The sequence below is a fragment of the Pseudophryne corroboree genome, chromosome 6 (assembly GCF_028390025.1).
Source record: "Pseudophryne corroboree isolate aPseCor3 chromosome 6, aPseCor3.hap2, whole genome shotgun sequence".
Taxonomy (NCBI): Eukaryota; Metazoa; Chordata; class Amphibia; order Anura; family Myobatrachidae; genus Pseudophryne; species Pseudophryne corroboree.
This window is the reverse complement of record NC_086449.1, coordinates 151,381,781-151,404,481: the sequence shown is the minus strand read 5'-3', so window position 1 is coordinate 151,404,481 and position 22,701 is coordinate 151,381,781. Positions and strand designations below refer to the sequence as shown.

The 22,701-nt window shown below is 46.1% G+C and overlaps 1 protein-coding gene across 1 annotated transcript in view; it reads left to right on the top strand.

The window, feature by feature from the left end:
- Window positions 1-22,701, top strand: part of PROM2 (prominin 2) — a 222,474-nt gene that overhangs the window by 122,889 nt on the left and 76,884 nt on the right. Inside the window, exons 14-16 of the mRNA XM_063932047.1 lie at window positions 2,913-2,997; window positions 8,692-8,838; window positions 18,581-18,652. Of these exons, the coding sequence (XP_063788117.1) occupies window positions 2,913-2,997; window positions 8,692-8,838; window positions 18,581-18,652 (304 nt within the window). The remainder of the gene's footprint in view (window positions 1-2,912; window positions 2,998-8,691; window positions 8,839-18,580; window positions 18,653-22,701) is intronic.

Sequence of the window (22,701 nt, the reverse complement as noted above, 5' to 3'; positions counted from 1 at the left end):
ATTGAAAGTAATTTCTTGTCAGTGTCAGTTCTAGAAGACTCATGAAAAAATCTAGATCTGGACCCTGATAGAGCAGGTTGTTAGTAAGAAGCCTCCTCATTGCAGCCAACCCCCTGCTGTGTGGGATGCTCGTATAGAGGCTAATGACATCGATGGTCGCCATCCACCAATGTGTCTCTACTTTGGAGATATCGAGCAGTTTAAGGATAAATGCCGTCGTATCTTTAAGAAAAGTCCTTTCATTCTGGATAACCGGTTGTAAATAGAAATCCAAAAATTTGGAGATCCCATAGTACAGAGAATCTCGGGCAGAGATAATCGGCCGTCCTGGAGGGTTGTTGGCATCTTTGTGTACCTTAGGTATAGTGTACAATAGTGGAATCCTGGGATGTTCAACAGTGAGGGAATCACATACCTTCTGGGAGATGATGTTGTTTTGGACAGCTGTAGAAAGGAGGGTGTCCAGTTCCTTTTTAAAGAGGAGGGTGGGATCCTGATCAAGTCGACTGTACACATTCGGCTCATTAAGTTGCCTTTCGATTTCAGCTTTATATTGTGTGAGATCCTGGATGATGATGCCCCCACCTTTATCGGCGGGGCGGATAATTATATCCGTATAAGAGCTCAAGTTCTTTAGAGCAATTGTCTCCCCCTCAGTGAAATTACTGCGTATAGGGGGTTTCACATCAGCACACTTGTCCAGGGCCTTACCCAATTGAGAGGTAAAACATCTGATGGCAGGGTTGCTGGACACTGGATCGAAAGTCGATGTTTTCTTTATAGAAGGTTTACGGCTATCCGGCATTTTACTGTCCCCAAAAAATTCTTTGAGTCTCAGCTGTCTATTGAGGCTATATAAATCCACCTTATTCTTAAATTCATTAGGTTTATTGGTGGGCACAAAGGATAGACCTTTCTTAAGCATAGATAGTTCATCAGTGGTAAGTTCCCTGGAAGATAGATTGAAAACTATGTTTTCTTCTTGTATTTGCGCTTTCCTTTGCCTTGCCCACTCGCCTCCGCGTCTGGTCCGAGATCTTCCACCGAGCTTGCTTTGGCTCGGGTGGTCACCCCTAAAGGGAGTTTTTTTGCCTGAGTTTTAGTACGGGCCCCAGACACCTCTCCCTCACTGGTAGATGTGGCCCCACCGCTGGAATTGTCAGTGTCAAATCGATTATATTTCCTATATCTCTGTGGGTTTCTCCTGTTGCTTTGTGGATGATGAGATTTCTGATTCACCCACGCATAGACGCGGTGTTCCTCATAGTCTTTCTCCACCGTTAACCGTTTCTTTTTCTTGAAAGCTACCAGATCCGCTTTGTACTTGGTAATCTGTTCCGTAAATTGCTCCATCCACTTGTTCTCAGAGTCTTGTTTAAGCTTGTCCAGATGGGAAGTTTCAAATGCCTCAATCTTAGATTTTATATTCTTAAGCTCGCTCCCGGCCTCTTCTCTCCCGGCCTATGGTGGGGATGTTCTGTACTCTGAACCCTCTTGGGATTCTCTTGTCTCTGTAATAGTCTGATAGACTAACACCATGAAGGTAGTAGTCTATCTCTTTCTGATGTAGCTTAATATATATATAGGGTGTGTGGCACTCAAAGATATATAGGGTGTGTGGCACTCAAAGAGATGACTTGACCACCAATGTAGATATAGAGTATATGTATGTATATAAAATATATACTGTATATATGGTGTCTATAAAAATATATATTTACATATGACACACATACAAAGATACACACACACCCACGCATACCCGGGGCAGAATGTGAGGAGGAGAGGGAGCAGCACTTACTATGCTCTTCTCTTCTTCTGCGGACGAGAGAGCTCCGTGCAGCAGATTCTGTGATCGCGATCGCGGTAGCAGTCGCGGTTTGTACTGAGACGGAGACACAGCTGTCTCCGTCTCAGAATAAAAGAATTCGGCTGGTATGGGGGGGGGTTTCTGGGTACTCAGAAACCCCCCCTGCGTGCGCTACTGGGTACGGGATCCTGGCAGTCAGAATACCTACGCCGGGATCCCGACCGCTAGAATGCCGGCAGAGGGGCGAGCACAACGAAGCCCCTTGGGTCCACGACATCCAGGAGTGGGAATAGCTGTGGCAGCGCTGCTGGTATTCTGATCACCAGGATCTTGACTAAATCCTGCTGTGTGATAACAGCTAGTGGGTCAGGGTCAGACTCACAAGATTCAGCCATCTGCAGCATGCAGATTCAGCGTTCACCGGCGGGTCCCAACTCACAGTCCAGCAGCAGCAGCGGATGCACCGTACTTGCCTCAGCACAGGCTGAGTGGTACAAGGCAGGATCCATCCTGTCCCCTATTGCAGGTGTTAGCAGGGCTCCTCGGACAGAGCAGATTAACTCTGCAGCAGCAGGTGCGCTGCAGAACTCTATTAGAAGAGTAGCAGTCACACTGCTGTGAACCCCACAGCTGCTGCTGTACATGCAGGCGCACCTTTAGGGCTTGTAGCCGCGAGGCAGGCATCTCCATTGCTTCTGGGAGTTACGCCCCTGCTGCTGTGCCTAAAGTCCTTGTCCAGTGCCTAGGGCAGCTGGGCGCTACATATGACCTTGTTCCAGCACACATTCAATACAGTTGGTAGAATATACATAAAACACAGATGTGGAATGTAACTATTATAACCCTTTATTGAGGGTTGACCCAGGTCGCGGCATGGTATAAAAGGGTTCCCGAAAAATTACCCGGGTCCAGTGACCCGGGAATCCAACCCGGGTAGCAGAGCAGTCATCTCCATGTGCCAGAGGAGAAGGTCCAGCAATAATCTGGGTTCAGTCTGTGGTGTAAAGCCGCTGTGACATGGCTTGAGTTGAAACATGTGTTCAGTGACGTTTTTGGTGTAAAAGGGATATTAGTCTGACTTTGATTGTCTTTCTCCTTCTAGTCAGTGCAAGCGTGGAAAACCAATCTGGGACATCATTCAAATTAGCAATCCCATGGATTTGGAAAGTGCCTTCAACATCAGCCAGGTAAGAAGAAAGGCATGTGATTGGTCTGCGGGTCACTTGTGCAGTTTGTATGTTATAGGTCTCATGCAGAGCTGGACACATGTATTTTGTTTGCATTTTCATAACCTGTATGTGTACAAATAATGAACGCATAATGTCTTCCATATGCAGCTTTTGACACCAACAAAGAGGTGCAATAATGCCACAGATCTTAAAGCCTCTGTAAACCCACCCCATAAGTCTGATAGGCTACACAACATGTGATTGACACTTAGGCCAAGGCCTCTTCCCCCCTGCCCCCACCAACCTTGTGGTTTAAGCCACTTATTGCATATTCTGCTCTCAGTTCTTCTTCTGATTACTTGTGAATGGAGATGAGAAAAGTGCAGGACAAGTTATTGTAATCCTGTACGCAGATAGGAAACAAGAGATATTTTGGGTGGAATTCAATTGTTTGAAAAGTCGGTTGGGTGTCTGTTTTTTCCTGTGTATTAGATAGGGGGGAAAAACAGACACCCAACTGACTTTTCAAACAATTGAATTCCCCCCCCCCCTTTTAATTTAACTGAATTTCATTTTTTTATGTGTTTTTTATTTATGTTTGTATTAAATTATGCACCTTTCACATATATCAATACGTCTCCTTTGTGTCTATGGCAGTATTATTGGGGGTCATTCCGAGTTGTTAGCTCGTTATTTTTTTGTCGCAACGGAGCGAATAGTCGCTAATGCGCATGCGCAATGTCCGCAGTGCGACTGCGCCAAGTAAATTTGCTATGCAGTTAGGAATTTTACTCACGGCATTACGAGGTTTTTTCTTCGTTCTGGTGATCGTAATGTGATTGACAGGAAGTGGGTGTTTCTGGGCGGAAACAGGCCGTTTTATGGGTGTGTGCGAAAAAACGCTACCGTTTCTGGGAAAAACGCGGGAGTGGCTGGAGAAACGGAGGAGTGTCTGGGCGAACGCTGGGTGTGTTTGTGACGTCAAACCAGGAACGACAAGCACTGAACTGATCGCAGATGCCGAGTAAGTGTGGAGCTACTCAGAAACTGCTAAGAAGTGTCTATTCGCAATTCTGCTAATCTTTCGTTCGCAATTTTAATATGCTAAGATTCACTCCCAGTAGGCGGCGGCTTAGCGTGTGCAAAGCTGCTAAAAGCAGCTTGCGAGCGAACAACTCGGAATGACCCCCTATATTGTGTACAGATATGTGAATGCAACGTCCACATTTAATACTTTTAAGCATCAGACTACAGTGAGTTATCTAAACCACTACCAGCAACGCCTGCAGCCTGCTCAGCCTGGACACTGAACTACCTGTCTGATTACGTAACTGCCCTACTGCTCTCACACACTGCTCACACTCCTCAGTTACACAATCTACAACCACTGTGTATCCATCTCAGCCCTTCCGTTCCTTCCATTATTTCTTAAAATCCTGTTTGCACTGTCTTTTGCTTTCACTACACCCCGCATTCACCTTGTTCATTCTATACTACACCCACACCACTCTATTCCTCTGAACCACACTACTGTACCGAATGATGGCTCCTCGTTCCTGCCCCATTCCAATCCTCACTGCCAGGTCTCACCCCCCAAATTCCAAATCACCCACATACACTCAGAAGAACCCAGCCAACCTTATCCCTATCTCCCATGTCCCCTACCTTCCTTTCTCCTGTGCACTCTGGAATGCTAGATCAATCTGCAACAAGCTGCCAACTATCCACGACCTCTTCATCTCCCACTCTTTTCACCTTCTCGCCATCACTGAAACCTGGCTCTCCTCCTCTGACACCACCTCTCCTGCAGCCCTCTCCTATGGAGTCCTCTCCTTCACCCACACGGTCAGACCTGATGGCCGCCAGGGTGGAGGCGTGGGCATCCTTCTCTCCCCTAACTTCACCTTTCGTGTCATCCCACCTGAGCCCTCCCTCACCTTTTCCACCTTCGAGGTCCACACTATCCGCCTCTTCTACCCCATTCACCTCCTTGTGGCAGTGATCTACCGCTCCCCTGGCCACTGTTCACCTTTCCTCGACAACTTTGCTGCCTGGCTTCCCCACTTTCTCTCCTCCGACCTCCCCTCTATCATCCTCGGTGACTTTAACATCCCTATTGACATCACTAATGCTGCTTCCACTAATCTTCTCGCCCTTTCCACCTCCTTTGGACTTTCTCAATGGACCTCCACCCCTACTCACAATCTCGGCCACTCCCTCGACCCTGTCTTCACCCACCGATGTGATCTCTCTGATTTCTCCAACTTTTCCTTCCCTCTATCTGACCACCATCTGCTTTCTTTCACCCTCTCATCCTCCTCTCCACGCCCAGACCCACCACCACCAGACGCAATCTCGGGTCTCTCAACCCCACTTTCATGTCCTCCCTCCTCTTTCCACTATGACTTGTCCCAACCAGGCAGCCTCCTTCTATAACTCTTCCCTAACCGCTGCTCTCGACTCTGTGGCCCCCCTCTCCTCTGTCCCCCTCCACCGCTCCAAACCCCAACCCTGGCACACCAAGCTAACACGTGTCTTACAAAAATGTTCATGCTCCGCTGAACGCTCCTGGAGGAAATCTCACTCTCTGCCGGACTTCCTCCATTTCAAGTTTATTCTCTCCTCCTACAGCTCTGCTCTTTCCCTCGCCAAGCAATCCTTTTTCTAAGCACTCATCTCTTCTCAGTCCTCCTGTCCATGCCGTCTCTTTGAAACTTTCAACACTCTCCTTCGCCCCCCTCCTCCTCCCCTCCCATCCTCCCTCACTGTCACTGACTTTGCCTCCTTCTTCATCTCCAAAATTGAGTACATCCAATGCGACATCTCCCGCCGTCACCCCTCTGCTACCCCCCTGCCCCCTCTATCTCTCCCCTCCATCTATCCCACCCTGTCCTCCTTCCGTCCCACTTCTGAATAGGAAGTCCACTCCCTCATCTTATCCTCCCCCCCCTCCACCTGCCCCCTGGACCCCCTTCCCTCCCGTCTTCTCCGCTCCCTCTCCCCCACTGCCTGCTCCCACCTTGCTCACCTCTTTAACCTGTCCCTCTCTACCGGCATCTTCCCCTCGCCATTCAAACATGCTCTGGTCTCACCTATTCTCAAAAAACCCAACCTCGACCCCTCATCACCCATTAACTACCGCCCCATCTCTCTTCTCCCTTTCGCCTCCAAATTACTTTAACGACTGGTCTACAGCCGTCTCACAAGCCACCTCTCTTACAACTCCATCCTCAATCCACTACAATCTGGCTTTCGCCCACTCCACTCAACTGAGACTGCCCTGGTGAAAGTCACCAATGACCTGCTTTCGGCCAAATCCAAGGGCCATTTCTCTCTGCTCATCCTTCTGGACCTCTCTGCTGCCTTTCACACCGTAGATCATCCTCTCCTCCTGCGCACACTCCAAAACGCTGCCTCTCTAGCACTGTCCTTGACTGGTTTTCTTCTTACCTCACTAACCGCTCCTTCTCTGTGTCTGCCTCCAGCACCACCTCACACCCTTCCATCCTTCCTGTTGGTGTCCCTCAGGGTTCTGTCCTTGGACCCCTTCTGTTCTCCCTGTACACCTCTTCCCTGGGTGCGCTCATTAACTCCTTTGGCCTTCAATACCACCTCTATGCCGATGACACACAACTCTACCTCTCCTCTCCTGATCTGTCCCCCTCTGTCCTCTCCCAGGTTTCCAGCTGCCTCTCCGCAATCTCCTCCTGGATGTCTGAGCGCTCTCTGAAGCTCAACATAGACAAAACTGAACTCATCATCTTCTCCCCATCCAGAGCAACACCCCCGACCAATATCTCTATCATTGTTGACAACACCACCATCTCCCCCGTCCCCCAACTCCGCTGCTTGAGTATCACTCTTGACTCCTCCCTCTCCTTTGCACCCCACTTCCAAGCTCTGGCACAATTCTGTCGTTTCCAGCTACGCAACATTGCTCGTATCAGGCCATATCTCTCCCAGAGTGCAACTAAACTCATCATCCACTCACTGGTCATCTCACGACTTGACTACTGCAATGTTCTCCTCACTGGCCTCGCTTGCTCCCATCTTGCTCCCCTCCAATCTGTCCTAAACTCTGCAGCTAGGCTTATCTTCCTCTCCCGCCGCACCACATCTGCCACTCCCCTTCGCCAAAATCTACACTGGCTCCCATTCCCCTACAGAATCCTCTTCAAACTCCTCACACTCACATACAAGGCCATCTCTCATTCCACTGCTCCCTACATCTCCAACCTCCTCTACCTTCATACTCCCTCCCGCCCCCTACGGTCGACCAATGACCGTCGCCTTTCCACTGCCCTGGTCACTGCTTCCCATGCTCGTGTTCAAGACTATGCCCATGCTGCTCCCCTCCCGCTCCATTAGACTCTCCCCGACCTTGCAAAGCTTCAAACGGGCACTAAAAACCCACCTATTCATCAAAGCATACCCTCCCGATGCATAACCCAGTCCTGAAGCCGCGCCTACACCCCCCTGCCTCATGCCGTGTACATCTCAGCTTTGCTTGCATACTGCCATCAGGCTAACTCCCGCTTGCCTGCACCTCTTGTCATCTGTCTGTCGCCCCTCCCCACTAGATTGTTAGCTCTTCAGAGCAGGGCCCTCTTTCCTCTTGTTATCTAAGACCTCGTCTCAACACATTTCACTCGCAGCTTTCCCCTACTCAAAGACCATCTTTACTCTGCAAGTAAAGGCTCATCTCAATCTATGGCCACCAGCCTCTAGTAGTACAATGATCAATCCCTCAATACTTACATCTTAGCTGTATTATGTCTTGAGAATGTGTGGTGCTCTATGTTACCTGTACACTATTTCTGTTATTTATTTACTGTAATTCTATGTTTTGTCTCCCTGTACTGTCCTTTGTACGGCGCTGCGAAACACATGTGGCGCCTTATAAATAAAATGTAATAATAATAATAATAATAAGCCGCATCTCTATGGTCTCTGTATACACACTTGTGCTGGACCTACACTTGGCTTATACCATAGTAATATGCAGCTGGTTGTATTTAAAGATACGATATGTACTAAGCAGTGAAAATGGCAGAGTAGTGATCCAGTGGAGAAGTTTCCCATGACAACCAATCAGCATTGAAGTAACAATTAACAATTACAATTTGCATTCTTTAAAATTATACAAAGCAGCCGATTGGTTGCCATGGGCAACTTCTCCACTGGCTCATCTCTCCACGCTTATCACTGCTTAGTACATTTCCCTTTGGGCATATAAATGTGCTTTTTTATATGTGTGTCTTTACCTGCATGCGGTGGAGAAACAAAATGTATTAATTGAGCCCATTAAGAGTGGGCTGTCATACTGTATGAAGTATAACCTTTGCACCTAATAATGTAATGCATATAGCCTAGGGGGCGCTATGCCATGTCGGAGAACACACTTGGGAGTGCCCAGCTCGCATAACGTGACTACAGAAGTTTATGGAGCAAACAGATCATATAAAGAATATTAGTTATATACCATTGTATTCTTAGTATCGCTCTATACTTCAGTCCATGCCATATTATATTCAGCTTCAGGCTAGTATTGTCTGATGGGCTGAGACAGCTTTATAATACAGTGCGAGAGCTGAGTCACCCTGAGCTACCAGTCTAGTAACTAGTGAGTAATTGTGAAGGGACAATGACACTGAGCTCTAATCACAGTGTCAGAATGAATTGTGATAAACCTGTTTTCCCATCTCCTCCCAGTATACAGCACAGCTTGAGGCGAAGATCGAAAACTTTACTGTGGATGTGGACGGGCTCAACATGATCTCCAATATTGCATTGAGAGTTCTCACAGACTATAACAACAGTGGATTGGACCAAGTACCCTATACTACCATCCTGGCACAGGTGCGGCATTAAGAGTCTCGTCAGCTGGCATGGCCTTGTCAGTACAAGTGGTAGGCTACAAGCCCTGCAAATAAAAATCAGTGTCAGTAAAAAAAAAACATGTGTTCACAACGGGTGGCTAACTAGTTCTAAGGTATACAATGCCACCAGAAGAGTACCAGGCAGGACTACCACCAGAAATTGTGGGGCCCGGGACTGACAAAATAGGAAGCCCGCCCCCACTTTCCCCGGAAAAAAAGTTAAATAAAAACAAATATATATTCCAAAAAATAATTTAAAAAGATTCTATGCAGACACGAAGCCACCCCCTCAAGTCTGTGTATTTAAGGTAGGAACATTTATTTATTTATTTTAGTTGAAGTTTTTAAATTCGCCGTCAGACACCTTAAGATCTCACCTCATTTTTCTTTTTTTTTAAAATATATATAATATATACACATGCATACATACATGTGCCGCTGTCTGGAGAGCCAAAGATGCTCATGCTGCTGCCTGCCCGCCTCTGTTCTACTGTTCTGCTGTCCACGCTGTTCTGCTGTTGTCCTTCGTCCTCTTGCAGCTCTGTATTGAAAATGTCCTCCTCAAAATGGCCACCGCCTCAAACAAGACAGTTATTAAAGATACTAGAGTGCTCCTCTAGTATCTTGAATAACTGTCTCCTCTGTAGCGGCGGCCATTTTGTGAGATATGTTTTTCAATACAGAGCTACTCGAGGATCGGAGGACAGCGGCAGAACAGCGGGGATGACAGCAGAAAGGCGGGGACGGCAGCGGGTGGGCAGGCGGCTGCATGAGCTTCCCGGGCCCTCCTCTCTCTTCAGAGAGGCTGGGCCCGGGACAGCTGTGCCCTCAGCACCCCCCTGATGGCGGCCCTGGTACCAGGTATACAACTATAATGTGCCCAGAGTGACAGTAGGGCTCGCCGTCACCAGTTACCCAGACTGTAAAATGTGTCTGGGTCACGGGCTGCTTATTAGCTGGCGGATCCAGATTAGGATATGGCCCAGGATTTCCTCTCTCAGGCACATCATCACATGTGCAAGTGTAACCAAATAAGGCAACAACTTTGCAGCACACTAGTACATACATAGCAGGATCCTAAGGATGGGTACACACTGCAAAGATAAAGTGGCCAACTGGCCGTTGCGCCAACCAAAGTGGCCGATTAGGTAAGCTATACACACTTACAAATCGTCTGCTTGATATTTCGGTCCAGACATCACAGCTGGGCAGGCATTTGAATTTGTCCGTCCAGCTGTGACATCATTGTTGACAGTCCCTGCAGCCAGTGTGTGGGCAGTCGGCGGGTTGCCCGTACACACAGCCAGACAGGATCAGCTATGCTGCAGGGCCAACGCAATAAGTCTGTGAACGACATAGCTCACAGACATATTGGATGTATACACCGTGACCCGCCAATCCACTCGCGATATATCTATATCATTCATCAGTATGACAACAATATATTGACCGGTGTGGTGTACACAGCTTAAACAAACTTCCCTTTTTGTAAAACAAGCATGGAGGTTACATTGTGTGTACTGAACATCCGAATCTGAGCTCACAGCGGGTGCTGAAGCCGTGTAACATCTTGCATAGGCGTCACCCGGTGTGGTGACACCTGGTGCGCACTCAGTATTATTCCCCCTGCACCGTAGGCGTGGCTGCCCAAAAAGGGGATGTGGCCTAATAAAAAGTGGGTGTAGCCTCGAGGGATCCCTGTTATGTCTCTCTGGGGGCGGATGTCCAGCATCTCCGGAGATGTTAGCTGCCCCCGGAGACAAGGCTGGTGTAGTGTTGGCTCTTCATCTGTGGCAGAATCAGAGTGCTGCAGGAGGATATCACTCTGCAGCACCCGGCTCCTGTCACTGTAGAAGAGCCAGAACTTTGATGTCAACCCCCCTTCCCCCCCGCACCTGGGTTGTGACGCCACTGACCTCTTTCACTATGCGGGGAGGAGGTCATGTAAGGTAGAAGTTGGCTGCTCCTTGTGAAAAACAAGATTCATTTTAGTGTTATTCTCTGGCTTACAATATCAGGGTACCATGCAAAGCTTAGTGGGCATAAAGCAGAGAAAAGGACTAATATGGCATATAGAAGGAAGGAGCTGGGGTCCAGAGGAGAAGGTTCGGCCTGGTCCTGAAAATGTTCAAGGGCATGTTATCAGACGGGAACAAGGTGTGACTGGTTCTGTGTGAGTGTGGCCAGTGCCATGTGAGTGTTCCCAGTGCCATGTGGGCCTGCACACCTCCTAAATCAGCACCAATGTCTCCCATAGTATGTAAAAGTATAAAAAAAAGTGCATCATTTTGTGAGGAAAATAGAATTACAATTTTAATACTTATGAATAATGGGCGACTGTGTGGTCAGCTGGAGCTACAAATCCATTTGCCCCATTGTTCAGCTATCCCTGCTGGGCAGGCCACAGCTAGCACTATGTCCATCCTTGACCATCCACAAACTCCTCTGGTTAGTAAAAATAGAAAATTTGCATAATAGATAGATCTATAGATAGATAGTAATTTATAAAAGAGGGCACTCACCAATTTTTTTAAAAAAGGTCAAAGGTCATTTATTACCACATCATCAAGTCGATGTTTCGATCACATCAGTGATCTTTGTCAAGACATCACAAAGGTATTGTAGACAGCAGGACACCAAAAGCAGCATGCTAACACACTGAGATATTTATACCTTCAGCAATTGGAGACCAGATCAGACACACCCACATTCACTTCCTGTGTAGTATTCAAATAAGAAAAAGACCAGTCATGCTGTATCGATTGATCAACAGCTCACAGAGACACATGGGACACAGATCAACATCTGCTGTCACCCTTATATAGAAAAACGCACAGCGAAACTGAGTCAAAATGGACTTAATAGACTAAATTACAAGGCAGGAAGTGCTCGTGCGTTCCAGGACACCTGGAACGCACGCCGGGGGTGGAAGTGACGCACCGCGAGGCGGAAGTGACGTTGCATCATCATAGTAACTGCCCGATGTCAGTGCTAATAAGGAAATGAAGTGTCCCATGCGTACCAGCTGGAACGCAAACACGGGCGGAGGTCCTGCCCCGCGATCTGACACATTTACAAATAGTAAAGGGCCCCGCAGACGCCAGACTACCCAGTGCTCAAATTTATCAGAACATCATAATAGATGTACATAATATAGATAGATTAGTCAATTAGTGGGGTCAAGAGCTTATATAGCAAGACAACATAAAAAGTGCATGTCTGATGTCTCCAATTGTTGCGGCACGTGTACAATCTACAGATATGATATTCATAAACATGAGACTCAATAAAACATAACTTATACTACTAACTTTAAAAATTATACTAATGATCATCAACCATGCTTTGTGGCAAGCTGGCACGATCCGACACCAGTCAATCAGGTGTCAATCACAGCAGTCTGGCCACATGCACTTAGGGTGACACTGTCCATCTGGACATTTAAATTACCCTGAAAAAATCAGAAACATATAACAACACAAAGAAAAACAAAAGAGACTCTGCTGCAGGTGCAAAGAGAGGATGAAAGAACTCGGCAATATTGCTAGGACTATATCAATATAAGGAATTCATCCATATCAGTACAAAAAAATACCATACGGGTTAGCTTCATTGAGTCCTTGTAGAGTGATAGTCCCTAATTCAAAAATCCACCTTGATTCTCGTTGCTTTAACTTGAGTTCCCTATTCCCTCCACGAATAGGGGGAGGGATCTGGTCAATCAGCATACATTTAAGGCTTGATATGGAATGTTTATGTTGTGGCAAATAAGTTGCTACCGGCTTATCTGTTTTGTTCGTCTCTAGTGCCTGACGGATGGAATAGCGATAGTTGGCCATCCGTTCTCGAAAACAACGAGTCGTGAGTCCAACATAATAGAGCCCACATGGGCATATGATGATATATACACTGCTCAAAAAAATAAAGAGAACACTTAAACAACACATCCTAGATCTGAATGAATGAAATATTATTATTAAATACTTTGTTCTTTACATAGTTGAATGTGCTGACAACAAAATCACACAAAAATTATCAATGGAAATCAAATTTATTAACCCATGGAGGTCTGGATTTGGAGTCATACTCAAAGTTAAAGTGGAAAAACACACTACAGGCTGATCCAACTTTGATGTAATGTCCTTAATGTTATGAGCCATGGCTGTGGCTCATTCCTGTTTTGCATTTTAGTTATGTATTTTATGTTATACTTCTGTTTATGTTCCCCGTGGGTGTCATGGGGTGCTCGGAGCTCACCCTTAAGGAGAGGATACTGTTATGAACCACAGGTAGTGGTTCATTCCTATTTTATGTTTTTAGTTCTCTTGCAGGCCAGGATTTCCCTTTGCTCTGGTTTAGAAGATTATTGTTTTCTGTCAGTGGTGAGTCTGTGTAATTGCAGCCTGTTTCCATGTGGTTGGCCTCACCTGTCTGCTAATTGCATCTTGTCAGTTTGGAGTCATGCAACAGGGCAGCTGCACGACATAATTAATTAGGCCTCTCTGTTATATGCTGGCTCAGTGCAATTCACAGACGCTGGTGATATTTCCTGGGTTCCAGAGTTCTTGAGTTCTGAGCTAGTCCCTGCCAGTGCCTGAGCTCCTGTCTAGCAGTGTCTGTCTAGCTGCTTCCGGTGTCGATTCCTGTGTCTGATTCCGTGTCCTGCCGTGAAGCATTCCTGTCCAGAAGTCCTGTGGCTTTGCCTGTGCCTGGTCGAGTTTCTGGCTTCTTGGTGTCCACCGGTCTGTCGTTTGGGATTCTGCCTGTCCTCCAGTTCTGAGAGTCTGTGTCGGCAGCATTGGGGGTTCCTGTCCGTTTGCCAGTATTTGTACCGGTTCTGTGAGTAGCGGCTTTGCCGCGTCCGTCGGCCTAGGACGTTGTATTCCTTTGTTATATTTAGTTACTGGTGTTTTGCAGAGGGTTCTGCTTATGCTGTCACCGCCGGTACACAAAAGTATTGTGTCGGCGTGTGGACAGCATTTCCTTTGGTTGTTCTTTTCCTTTGGCGGCAAGCCGCACATATATTTAGTTTTAGGCTAGTCAGTAGCCCCTGGCTTTGGTTGTTTCAGTTAGAGGTCCCCTTGTTATTACCCTGTCTCAGTTCACGCTTTGTCTCCCTTTAAGACCTGCGGGGGCATCGGAGTTGGGCAGACCTAATCCGCCCTTCAAACGCAGCTGCCATGGGCCCAAGAAACCATAGTCATGCAGGCGTGAACTGACCACACGGGTAAAACAACGGAGGTAGGGTGCTAGGGGCTATTTCCACACCACACCTTGTTTCAGCGTCACGTTCTGGTGCTCAGGACTCACTACGCAACATCTCCCTTGTTCTGAGCACCAGGAACCTAACACTTAAAACAAGTCAAAATGAGGCTCAGTAGTGTCAGTGGCCTCCACGTGCCTGTATGACCTCCCTACAACGCCTGGGCATGCTCCTGATGAGGTGGTGGATGGTCTCCTGAGGGATTTCCTCCCAGACCTGGACTAAAGCATCCGCCAACTCCTGGACAGTCTGTAGTGCAACGTGGCGTTGGTGGATGGAGCGAGACATGATGTCCCAGATGTGCTCAATTGGATTCAGGTCTGGAGAACGGGCGGGCCAGTCCATAGCATCAATGCCCTCGTCTTGCAGGAACTGCTGACACACTCCAGCCACATGAGGTCTAGCATTGTCTTGCATTAGGAGGAACCCAGGGCCAACCGCACCAGCATATGGTCTCACAAGGGGTCTGAGGATCTCATCTCGGTACCTAATGGCAGTCAGGCTACCTCTGGCGAGCACATGGAGGGCTGTGCGGCCCCCCAAAGAAATGCCACCCCACACCATTACTGACCCACTGCCAAAACGGTCATGCTTGAGGATGTTGCAAACAGCAGAACATTCTCCTTGGGGTCTCCAGACTCTGTCACGTCTATCACATGTGCTCAGTGAGAACCTGCTTTCATCTGTGAAGAGCACAGGGCGCCAGTGGCGAATTTGCCAATCTTGGTGTTCTCTGGCAAATGCCAAACGTCCTGCTGTAAGCACAACCCCCATCTGTGGACGTCGGGCCCTCATACCACCCTCATGGAGTCTCTTTCTGATCGTTTGAGTAGACACATGCACATTTGTGGCTTGCTGGAGGTCATTTTGCAGGGCTCTGGTAGTGCTCCTCCTGTTCCTCCTTGCACAAAGGCGGAGGTAGCGGTCCTGCTGCTGGGTTGTTGCCCTCCTACGGCCTCCTCCACGTCTCCTAATGTACTGGCCTGTCTCCTGGTAGCGCCTCCATGCTCCGGACACTACGCTGACAGACACAGCAAACCTTCTTGCCACAGCTCGCATTGATGTGTCATCCTGGATGAGCTGCACTTCCTGAGCCACTTGTGTGGGTTGTCGACTCTGTCTCATGCTACCACTAGAGTGAAAGCACCGCCAGCTTTCAAAAGTGACCAAAACATCAGCCAGAAAGCATAGGAGCTGAGAAGTGGTCTGTGGTCACCACCTGCAGAACAACTCCTTTATTGGGGGTGTCTTGCTAATTGCCTATAATTTCCACCTGTTGTCTATTCCATTTGCACAACAGCATGTAAAATTGATTGTCAATCAGTGTTGCTTCCTAAGTGGACAGTTTGATTTCACAGAAGTATGATTGACTTGGAGTTATATTGTGTTGTTTAAGTGTTCCCTTTATTTTTTTGAGCAGTGTATGACAAACTCAGACAAGCATGATAACTTATGTTTGATCGGAATACGTTTTCCACTGTGTGGATGTGCAAATGAGGATCCGCTGGTCATCGATCTACAGGTCGTGCAGTCAGGGAAACGAAAACAGCCTGTTTTTCTCATTGTCAACCACAATGAGTTGGTTTTTTGCGTTTGTAGAGATGGTTGCATCAGCAGCTGTTGTAGATTTGGTCCTCTGCGATAGGAGTGCATAGGAGGTCTTTGGCTTATACCTTCCAATTTAGCATCAGTTGCAACTATAGACCAGTGCTTTTTGATAGCTTTCTCAGCGACTCTTGCATTGGTGTCAAATGTTGATGTGAATATCAGCCGGCTTGGATCAAATGCTGAGACCGGCTTTTGAGCAGAGTTATTGAATTTGACCTTTGCTTTCTTAAGGCATCTAGAGACGACTTTCGGTGAGTACCCTCGTGCCAGAAATCTTTCAGACATCTCTGTTAATTGCTGCTTGGCAATCGCTGAAGACAAATTATTGCGCAGTACACGTAAAAATTGTGAAATTGGCATACTTTCTTTTAGATTCTCATGATGATGGCTGGTGGCAAACAGCAATGTATTGCGATCAGTCTGTTTATGAAACAAGATGGATCCCAGTTGATTCTGTTCGCGAAAAATCGTCACATCAAGAAAAGTCATAGACTCATAATCTATTTGATGCGTAAAATGAATGGGACTATCAATGGAGTTAAGAAATTGAACCATATTACAGAACTCACTCTTGGTACCCTTCCATAAAATGAATATATCATCTATATAGCGCCCAAAATAGGCAAGCTTGTCACCAAATTTAGGAAGAATGTAGGTATTTTCATATTGGTACATAAATAGATTCGCGTAGGACGGCGCCAGGTTAGAGCCCATGTTGGTCCCCGTGCTCTGGATGAAGAACTCATTACCATAGCAGAAATGGTTCTTACTAAGAACCAACTCTGCCAATGCAAGTAAAAATTCGACAGGGGGACCGACATGTGCACCTCCACCGAGCGCCATCTGAAGCGAATCCAGACCAGCGGAATGTGGAATCACTGTATATAGTGAATTCACGTCTAATGAAGCCAACCAGATATCATCAGTGCTGTAAGATATTTGAGAGATTTTTTCTAGGAAGTGACCAGTATCCCTAATATAGCTCGACATACCACTAACAAAGGGTTGTACAAAACTATCCACAAATTTAGCAATCGGTTGTAGGATCGAATCTCTCGCAAAGATAATCGGACGGCCCGGGGGAGCGTCCAACGATTTGTGGATTTTGGGGAGCATATATAAGATTGGACACACAGGGTGGTCGACAGTCAAGTAAGTGGCAATTTTGGCATCAATCCACCCATTTTGTAAACCAATGATAATAGTGGTGTCAACCAGTTTCTTTATGCCAGGCATGGGATTGGAGACAATCTTACAGTAAGTGAGTCAGATAGTTGTCGGCGTATTTTAGTGTCTTACATGACCCAGTCTTGTATGACTATGGGCCCGCCTTTATCCGCAGGGCGGATGACGATTTGATCATTTTTCATAAGGGACTGTAATGCTGTCCTTTGTGGCTTACTCAAATTATCATATTGGTGATCCGACCTGTGTGTCCTCATCTCATGTTCGGTCAATCTAAGAAAAGGTTTAATAATCGAGTTTTGTGATATGGGGTCAAAAGTACTAGGTCTGGCAAAAACTCTATCCTGTAATGGGTCAGCAATTCGATTGGTAAAATATTCCCTGAGTCTCAGCTTTCTACCAAACTTGAAGTGATCAACTGACCACTGAAAGGCATAATGTCTCACTGTTGGCATGAAAGAGAGACCCAAGGAAAGGACCTCCATCTCAGTATCAGATAACATACTGGAAGATAGATTAAACACAGTGGTTAGGTCTTTGCACCCCTGCCTTTTCTTATGTTTCCTCCCGCCCCTCCTTGTTGGGTATTTGGGGAACGTTTTTCTGGGGGATCTGAAGTTTTGCGAGTGGCCCGTCCTAAAAAATTACCTCTTGGTGGCCTAGAGTCAGTGAACTCACTGTCAGAGTTGGATTGTGATGAACTATCACATTGTCTCTGAGATCTCGAGCGGAATTGTTGGAATCTACGTGTGGAATTTCTAGAATCTCCCTTCAACCACCTATGCACTTGGTGGTTGGAGTAATCAGAGTTCACAATATCCAACTTTTTCCGTTTAAACGCTATAAGATCTCGCTGGTAAGACAATACTTGATCTTTTAATTTTTCTATCCAATTTTCAGATTTCTCACGTGTAAGATTATTGAGGTGTATGGAATTAAAGTCAGTGAGCTCTTGTCTGACTTTAGTCAATTCAACTCCAACCTCCTCTATTACGAGTAATATCAAATCTAGTGAACATTTGTTTAATACTCCACTCCACCGGGTACAGAATGCCAAATTATGGCGCCCGATGGTGGGAGTATTATTGACCCTAAAGCCACGTGGTATCCTCTTATTCCTATAGTAATCGGACAAAAATTGCCAGTGAAGGGTAAGATCTATTTCTCTTTTCCTCAATCGTAACACTTTATGGTAAAGATCTATTGGTGTATCATCAGGCAATTTCTGGAATTCACGGTGATCAAATAATACTTTGTCAGCATCATCGTCTGTAAGGTTATTTATTACCACATCATCAAGTCAACGTTTCGATCACATCAAAGTGATCTTTGTCAAGACACCACAAAGGTATTGTAGACAGCAGGACACCAAAAGCAGCATGCCCAGCCAGCTCACACACTGAGATATTTATACCATCAGCAATTGGAGACCATCAGACACACCCACATTCACTTCCTGTGTAGTATTCAAATAAGAAAAAGACCAGTCATGCTGTATCGATTTATCAACATGAATTATTTTCCAATTTTAATTGTTCAGTTTCAGTGCCAATACTTTGCCCATTAATGTACCTGTAAAACTAAATGCATATACATTTCTTCAGCCCCCTTACAAAACACTTACTCTACCATAAGTGATTCTCAGTTCTCCTTTCTGTTTTTCCAGATACAAAATCCTCTTCTGACAGTGGATCTTGGGCAGTTTGCCACAGCTCTGGAAAGTCTTTCATCCATCCAGGTAATAAAGAAGCACCTATCCAAGTTATCTAGCTACTTGGCCAACCCACCAATGTGATTATGTTTATTTTATTAGAGATGTGCGCCAACTCTCATATTTTGGTTTTTCCGTACCCACCCTCATGGTTTGGATTTGGTTTTTGCTTTTGGCAAAACCACTCTTAAGTGTCTTGATTTGGATTTGGTTTTGTATTTTCTAAATTGAAAAAAAAAATAGCTAAAATCATGTAACTTGGACCTGCTTTTGTACATTCGTTATTATTATGATCAATAATATTAATTTCCAGTCATTTCCAGTAAATTTTGCCCACTGATATGGCATGTAAAAAAATTCCGAAATGCAATCCAAAACACAAAATTCTGAATTAAAAAACGAGATATGACTCCATGTGAAGATCCAAACCGGAACTTGATTCGACTTGGAATCCGAGGAGATCTGACCCGGAACTCTGTTAGACTCGGAGCCCCTAAATTTGGGATGGGTTTGGATTTTAAAAAAAATGTAACTGCATATCTCTAGTTTTTAAGAACTATAAAATACCAATAGAGGATGTACTTTTTTTATGGTACTATTTTGCGTTTTTTTTAAATATATACAGGTTGAGTATCCCATATCCAAATATTCCGAAATACGGAATATTCCGAAATACAGACTTTTTTTAGTGAGAGTGAGATAGTGAAACCTTTGTTTTTTGATGACTCAATGTATACAAACTTTGTTTAATACACAAAGTTATTAAAAATATTGTATTAAATGAGCTTCAGGCTGTGTGTATAAGGTATATATGAGACATAAATGAATTGTGTGAATGTAGACACACTTTGTTTAATGCACAAAGTTATAAAAAATATTGGCTAAAATTGCCTTCAGGCTGTGTGTATAAGGTGTATATGTAACATAAATGCATTCTGTGCTTAGATTTAGGTCCCATCTCCATGATATCTCATTATGGTATGCAATTATTCCAAAATACGGAAAAATCCCATATCCAAAATACCTCTGGTCCCAAGCATTTTGGATAAGGGATACTCAACCTGTACTTATATATGCGTAGTATTTTTTATTTTAAACAATACTTTCCTTAAGTACAGATGGAGTCAGTTTAATTTGAACCCACAATGCAAAGCTGAGTCCACTAAGACACACGGCACATATGAGGATGAAGCAGTACAGCACTACACAGCACATGTACTATGCGACACACCATGCTTTTTGTTTGTATAATCGGACGCAGTGCATTTGTCGATGGAGCGCCTGTCACCCACAACTTGATTGTGCTATTTGTCATAAATGTTTCTCAACTGTATGGTTTCCCATTATTGCCACAACCATTCCAACAAGTGTAACAGAGTTTACTTAAGCTTTGTGTCCCGGGAAGTATCAGAGTTCCTTTTTTTTAAGTTTTGCACAAATTCAGATTTTTCATTGCTAGTATATTAATGTACTGTGTGTAACTCACAATGGGGTCTATTTAGTAAGCCTTGGATGGAGATAAAGTGAACAGAGATAAAGTACAAGCCAGTCGGCTCCTAACTTTCATTACAGGCTGTGTGTGTAAAATAACAGTTAGGAGCTGTCTGTCTGGTACATCTCTGTCTAAGGCTTAGTACAGTAAATAGACCCCGTAGTTACATTGTGCTTTTACTTATGATGTCTTTATAATCACGTAACAGATATTTATTCTTCGGGTTCCATAGGGCTCTACAGGGATAACAGTGGGTTATAGGTGGTAGGATCAGCTCCTGGGCACCATACAGTTAATTCATAAGATATCCGAAGATGCTCCGGTCCCTCTCCCTATAACCCCGCACTCTGCAGAGGCAGGTCAGTTTTTTGTATGGTACATCAGGAAGCTGGATGCATCTTTTTACAGGGGGCTACTATTGCAGCCCCAAAAGTCTTTTTTATTTGATTTCTTTCTATTTTTACACTGCGCCTGTCACTGCTGGAAGTCTCATAGACTCCAGCACTCTGGCTCCTACACTCCCCGTCGGTGCCAAAACTCCACGCTTGGCAATGGCCACAGATGGGAACTTGCAGCAGGGCCCAAAACAGGCGTCTAGCACCTGCTACTGCTGGCAACCCCAGGACTGCGTAGCCGTCCATCAGTTAGCAGGTAAGAGGGTGCCGGTCTCCAAATCATGGTCTGCCGCGCATCCTGGGAGACGGACGCCGGCACTGGCTGTGGACTCTGGCGCTGACCAGGGACTCCACTAGATCTCCAGGGCATATGGGGGCACAAGAAATCTTTATCAGGGAACTCCAGTACCGGTGATTGAATGCCAGCATAGGGGAGGAAGCGCCATCCTGTAGCCCTTCCCCCAGCTTTTGGACACCAGTTCACCGTGGACTTCCCGCCGTTTATATGCAGCTCCACACCCTCCTCCCCTCAGCGACGCCGGCAGCCATAAAGTGCAAGCAAGCCAGGTCCGGGAACTCTGGGTCCAGTCTCCCTGTAAAAACGTTGCCATTACGAAGAGTTTTTACATCACTGAGATCATACCTGCTGACAACCAAAGCTGAGTCATTGATAGAGTGCTCATTGCAGTTATACATTGTATTTCTCTGCATTGTATGTGACTTGTGCTAGTTTCTGCTGTCTGAAAATCACTCTTCAGCTTTACATATTTCTATCTATTTCTGTCTTTTTCTCCCTGTAATACCAGGTGTTTTCAGGAGTAATTCTTTATTGTTCCAGTGTTACTCACACACTGCATCAGGCTATCACACCCTTCTAGTACTGTATATTAGTGTGTGTGTGTGTGTGTGTGTGTGTGTGTGTGTGTGTGTGTGTGTGTGTGTGTGTGTGTGTGTGTGTGTGTGTGTGTGTGTGGCGCAAACAGCCTGGCACCCCAGTGCTGCAGTCATGCAGATTGTGCAAAGCAGGGTAAATTGCACAGGATGTGGTGCAAGATGGACTTTGTGTAAATTGTTATACACCTCCTGCCCAGTTCACATCCCCAACACCTACTCAAGAACCCGCTTGGGCTTCTTTTACTCAGTTATTGGGTACGTTAGTGGATTGGTTAACTTCCTGTGGCTAACCCCCCCTTGGGTGAGTTTTCTGAATACTACTGTTCAGAGCTTAACTCAAACATCTCTAGCCTTACAAAGTATGTTACCTGGGACTAAACCATCCTCTAGGTCCACTACACGGACCCCCACTACACGGACCCAGCTCAGTTGCAGTACAGGGTTCGCCTGCTGCTCCAGCCGCGCCGAGTGTCCATCCACTCATACATGCAGGTCATAAGACTGATGGTTTCGACCTTCGACATGGTAAAGTATGCTCAATTCCATTCTCGTCCTCTGCAACACCTGATCCTTGTCAAGTGGAACGGACAACCTCCTCTGATCAGGTCTCAACTGATGACTCTCACTCTGGAGGTCCGCTTGTCCCTCATTTGGTGGCTCCATATGGACAAAGGTTGACCCTTTTGGATTCCGGACTGGGAACTTCTAACGACGGATGCCAACCTCCGCGGTTGGGGAGCGGTAATGGGTCAACACTTGTTTCAAGGGCAATGGACACTGTCAGAGTCCTATCTCCCGATCAATGTCCTGGAACTGAGAGCTGTGTTCAAATCTTTGGTGCAACCTCTTCTTCACGGCCGGCTGGTTCAGGTTCAGTCCGACAATGCCAGTGCGGTGGCTTATCCCAATCATCAGGGCAGCACTCGCAGCCAAATGGCGATGCAGGAAGTGGCCTGCATTCTCCGATGGGTGGAACGTCACCTTCCGGCCATCTCTGTCGTGTACATGCCAGGCACACTCAACTAGGAAGCAGACTTCCTCAGATATCAGGATGTCCACGCAGGCGAATGGTCCCTGCATCCGGAAGTCTTGCAACTTCTAGTAGACAAGTAGGGTCTCCCAGATGTCGACCTCATGGCGTCAAGATACAACCACAAAGTTTCGGTGTATGGATCCCGATCCAGGGATTCGCAAGCACCATTTGTGGATGCCCTTTCCATCAAGTGGACTTTCTGTCTCATGTACATATTTCCTCCGGTATCCCTTTTGCCAAGGGTTCTGCGGAAATTTAAACA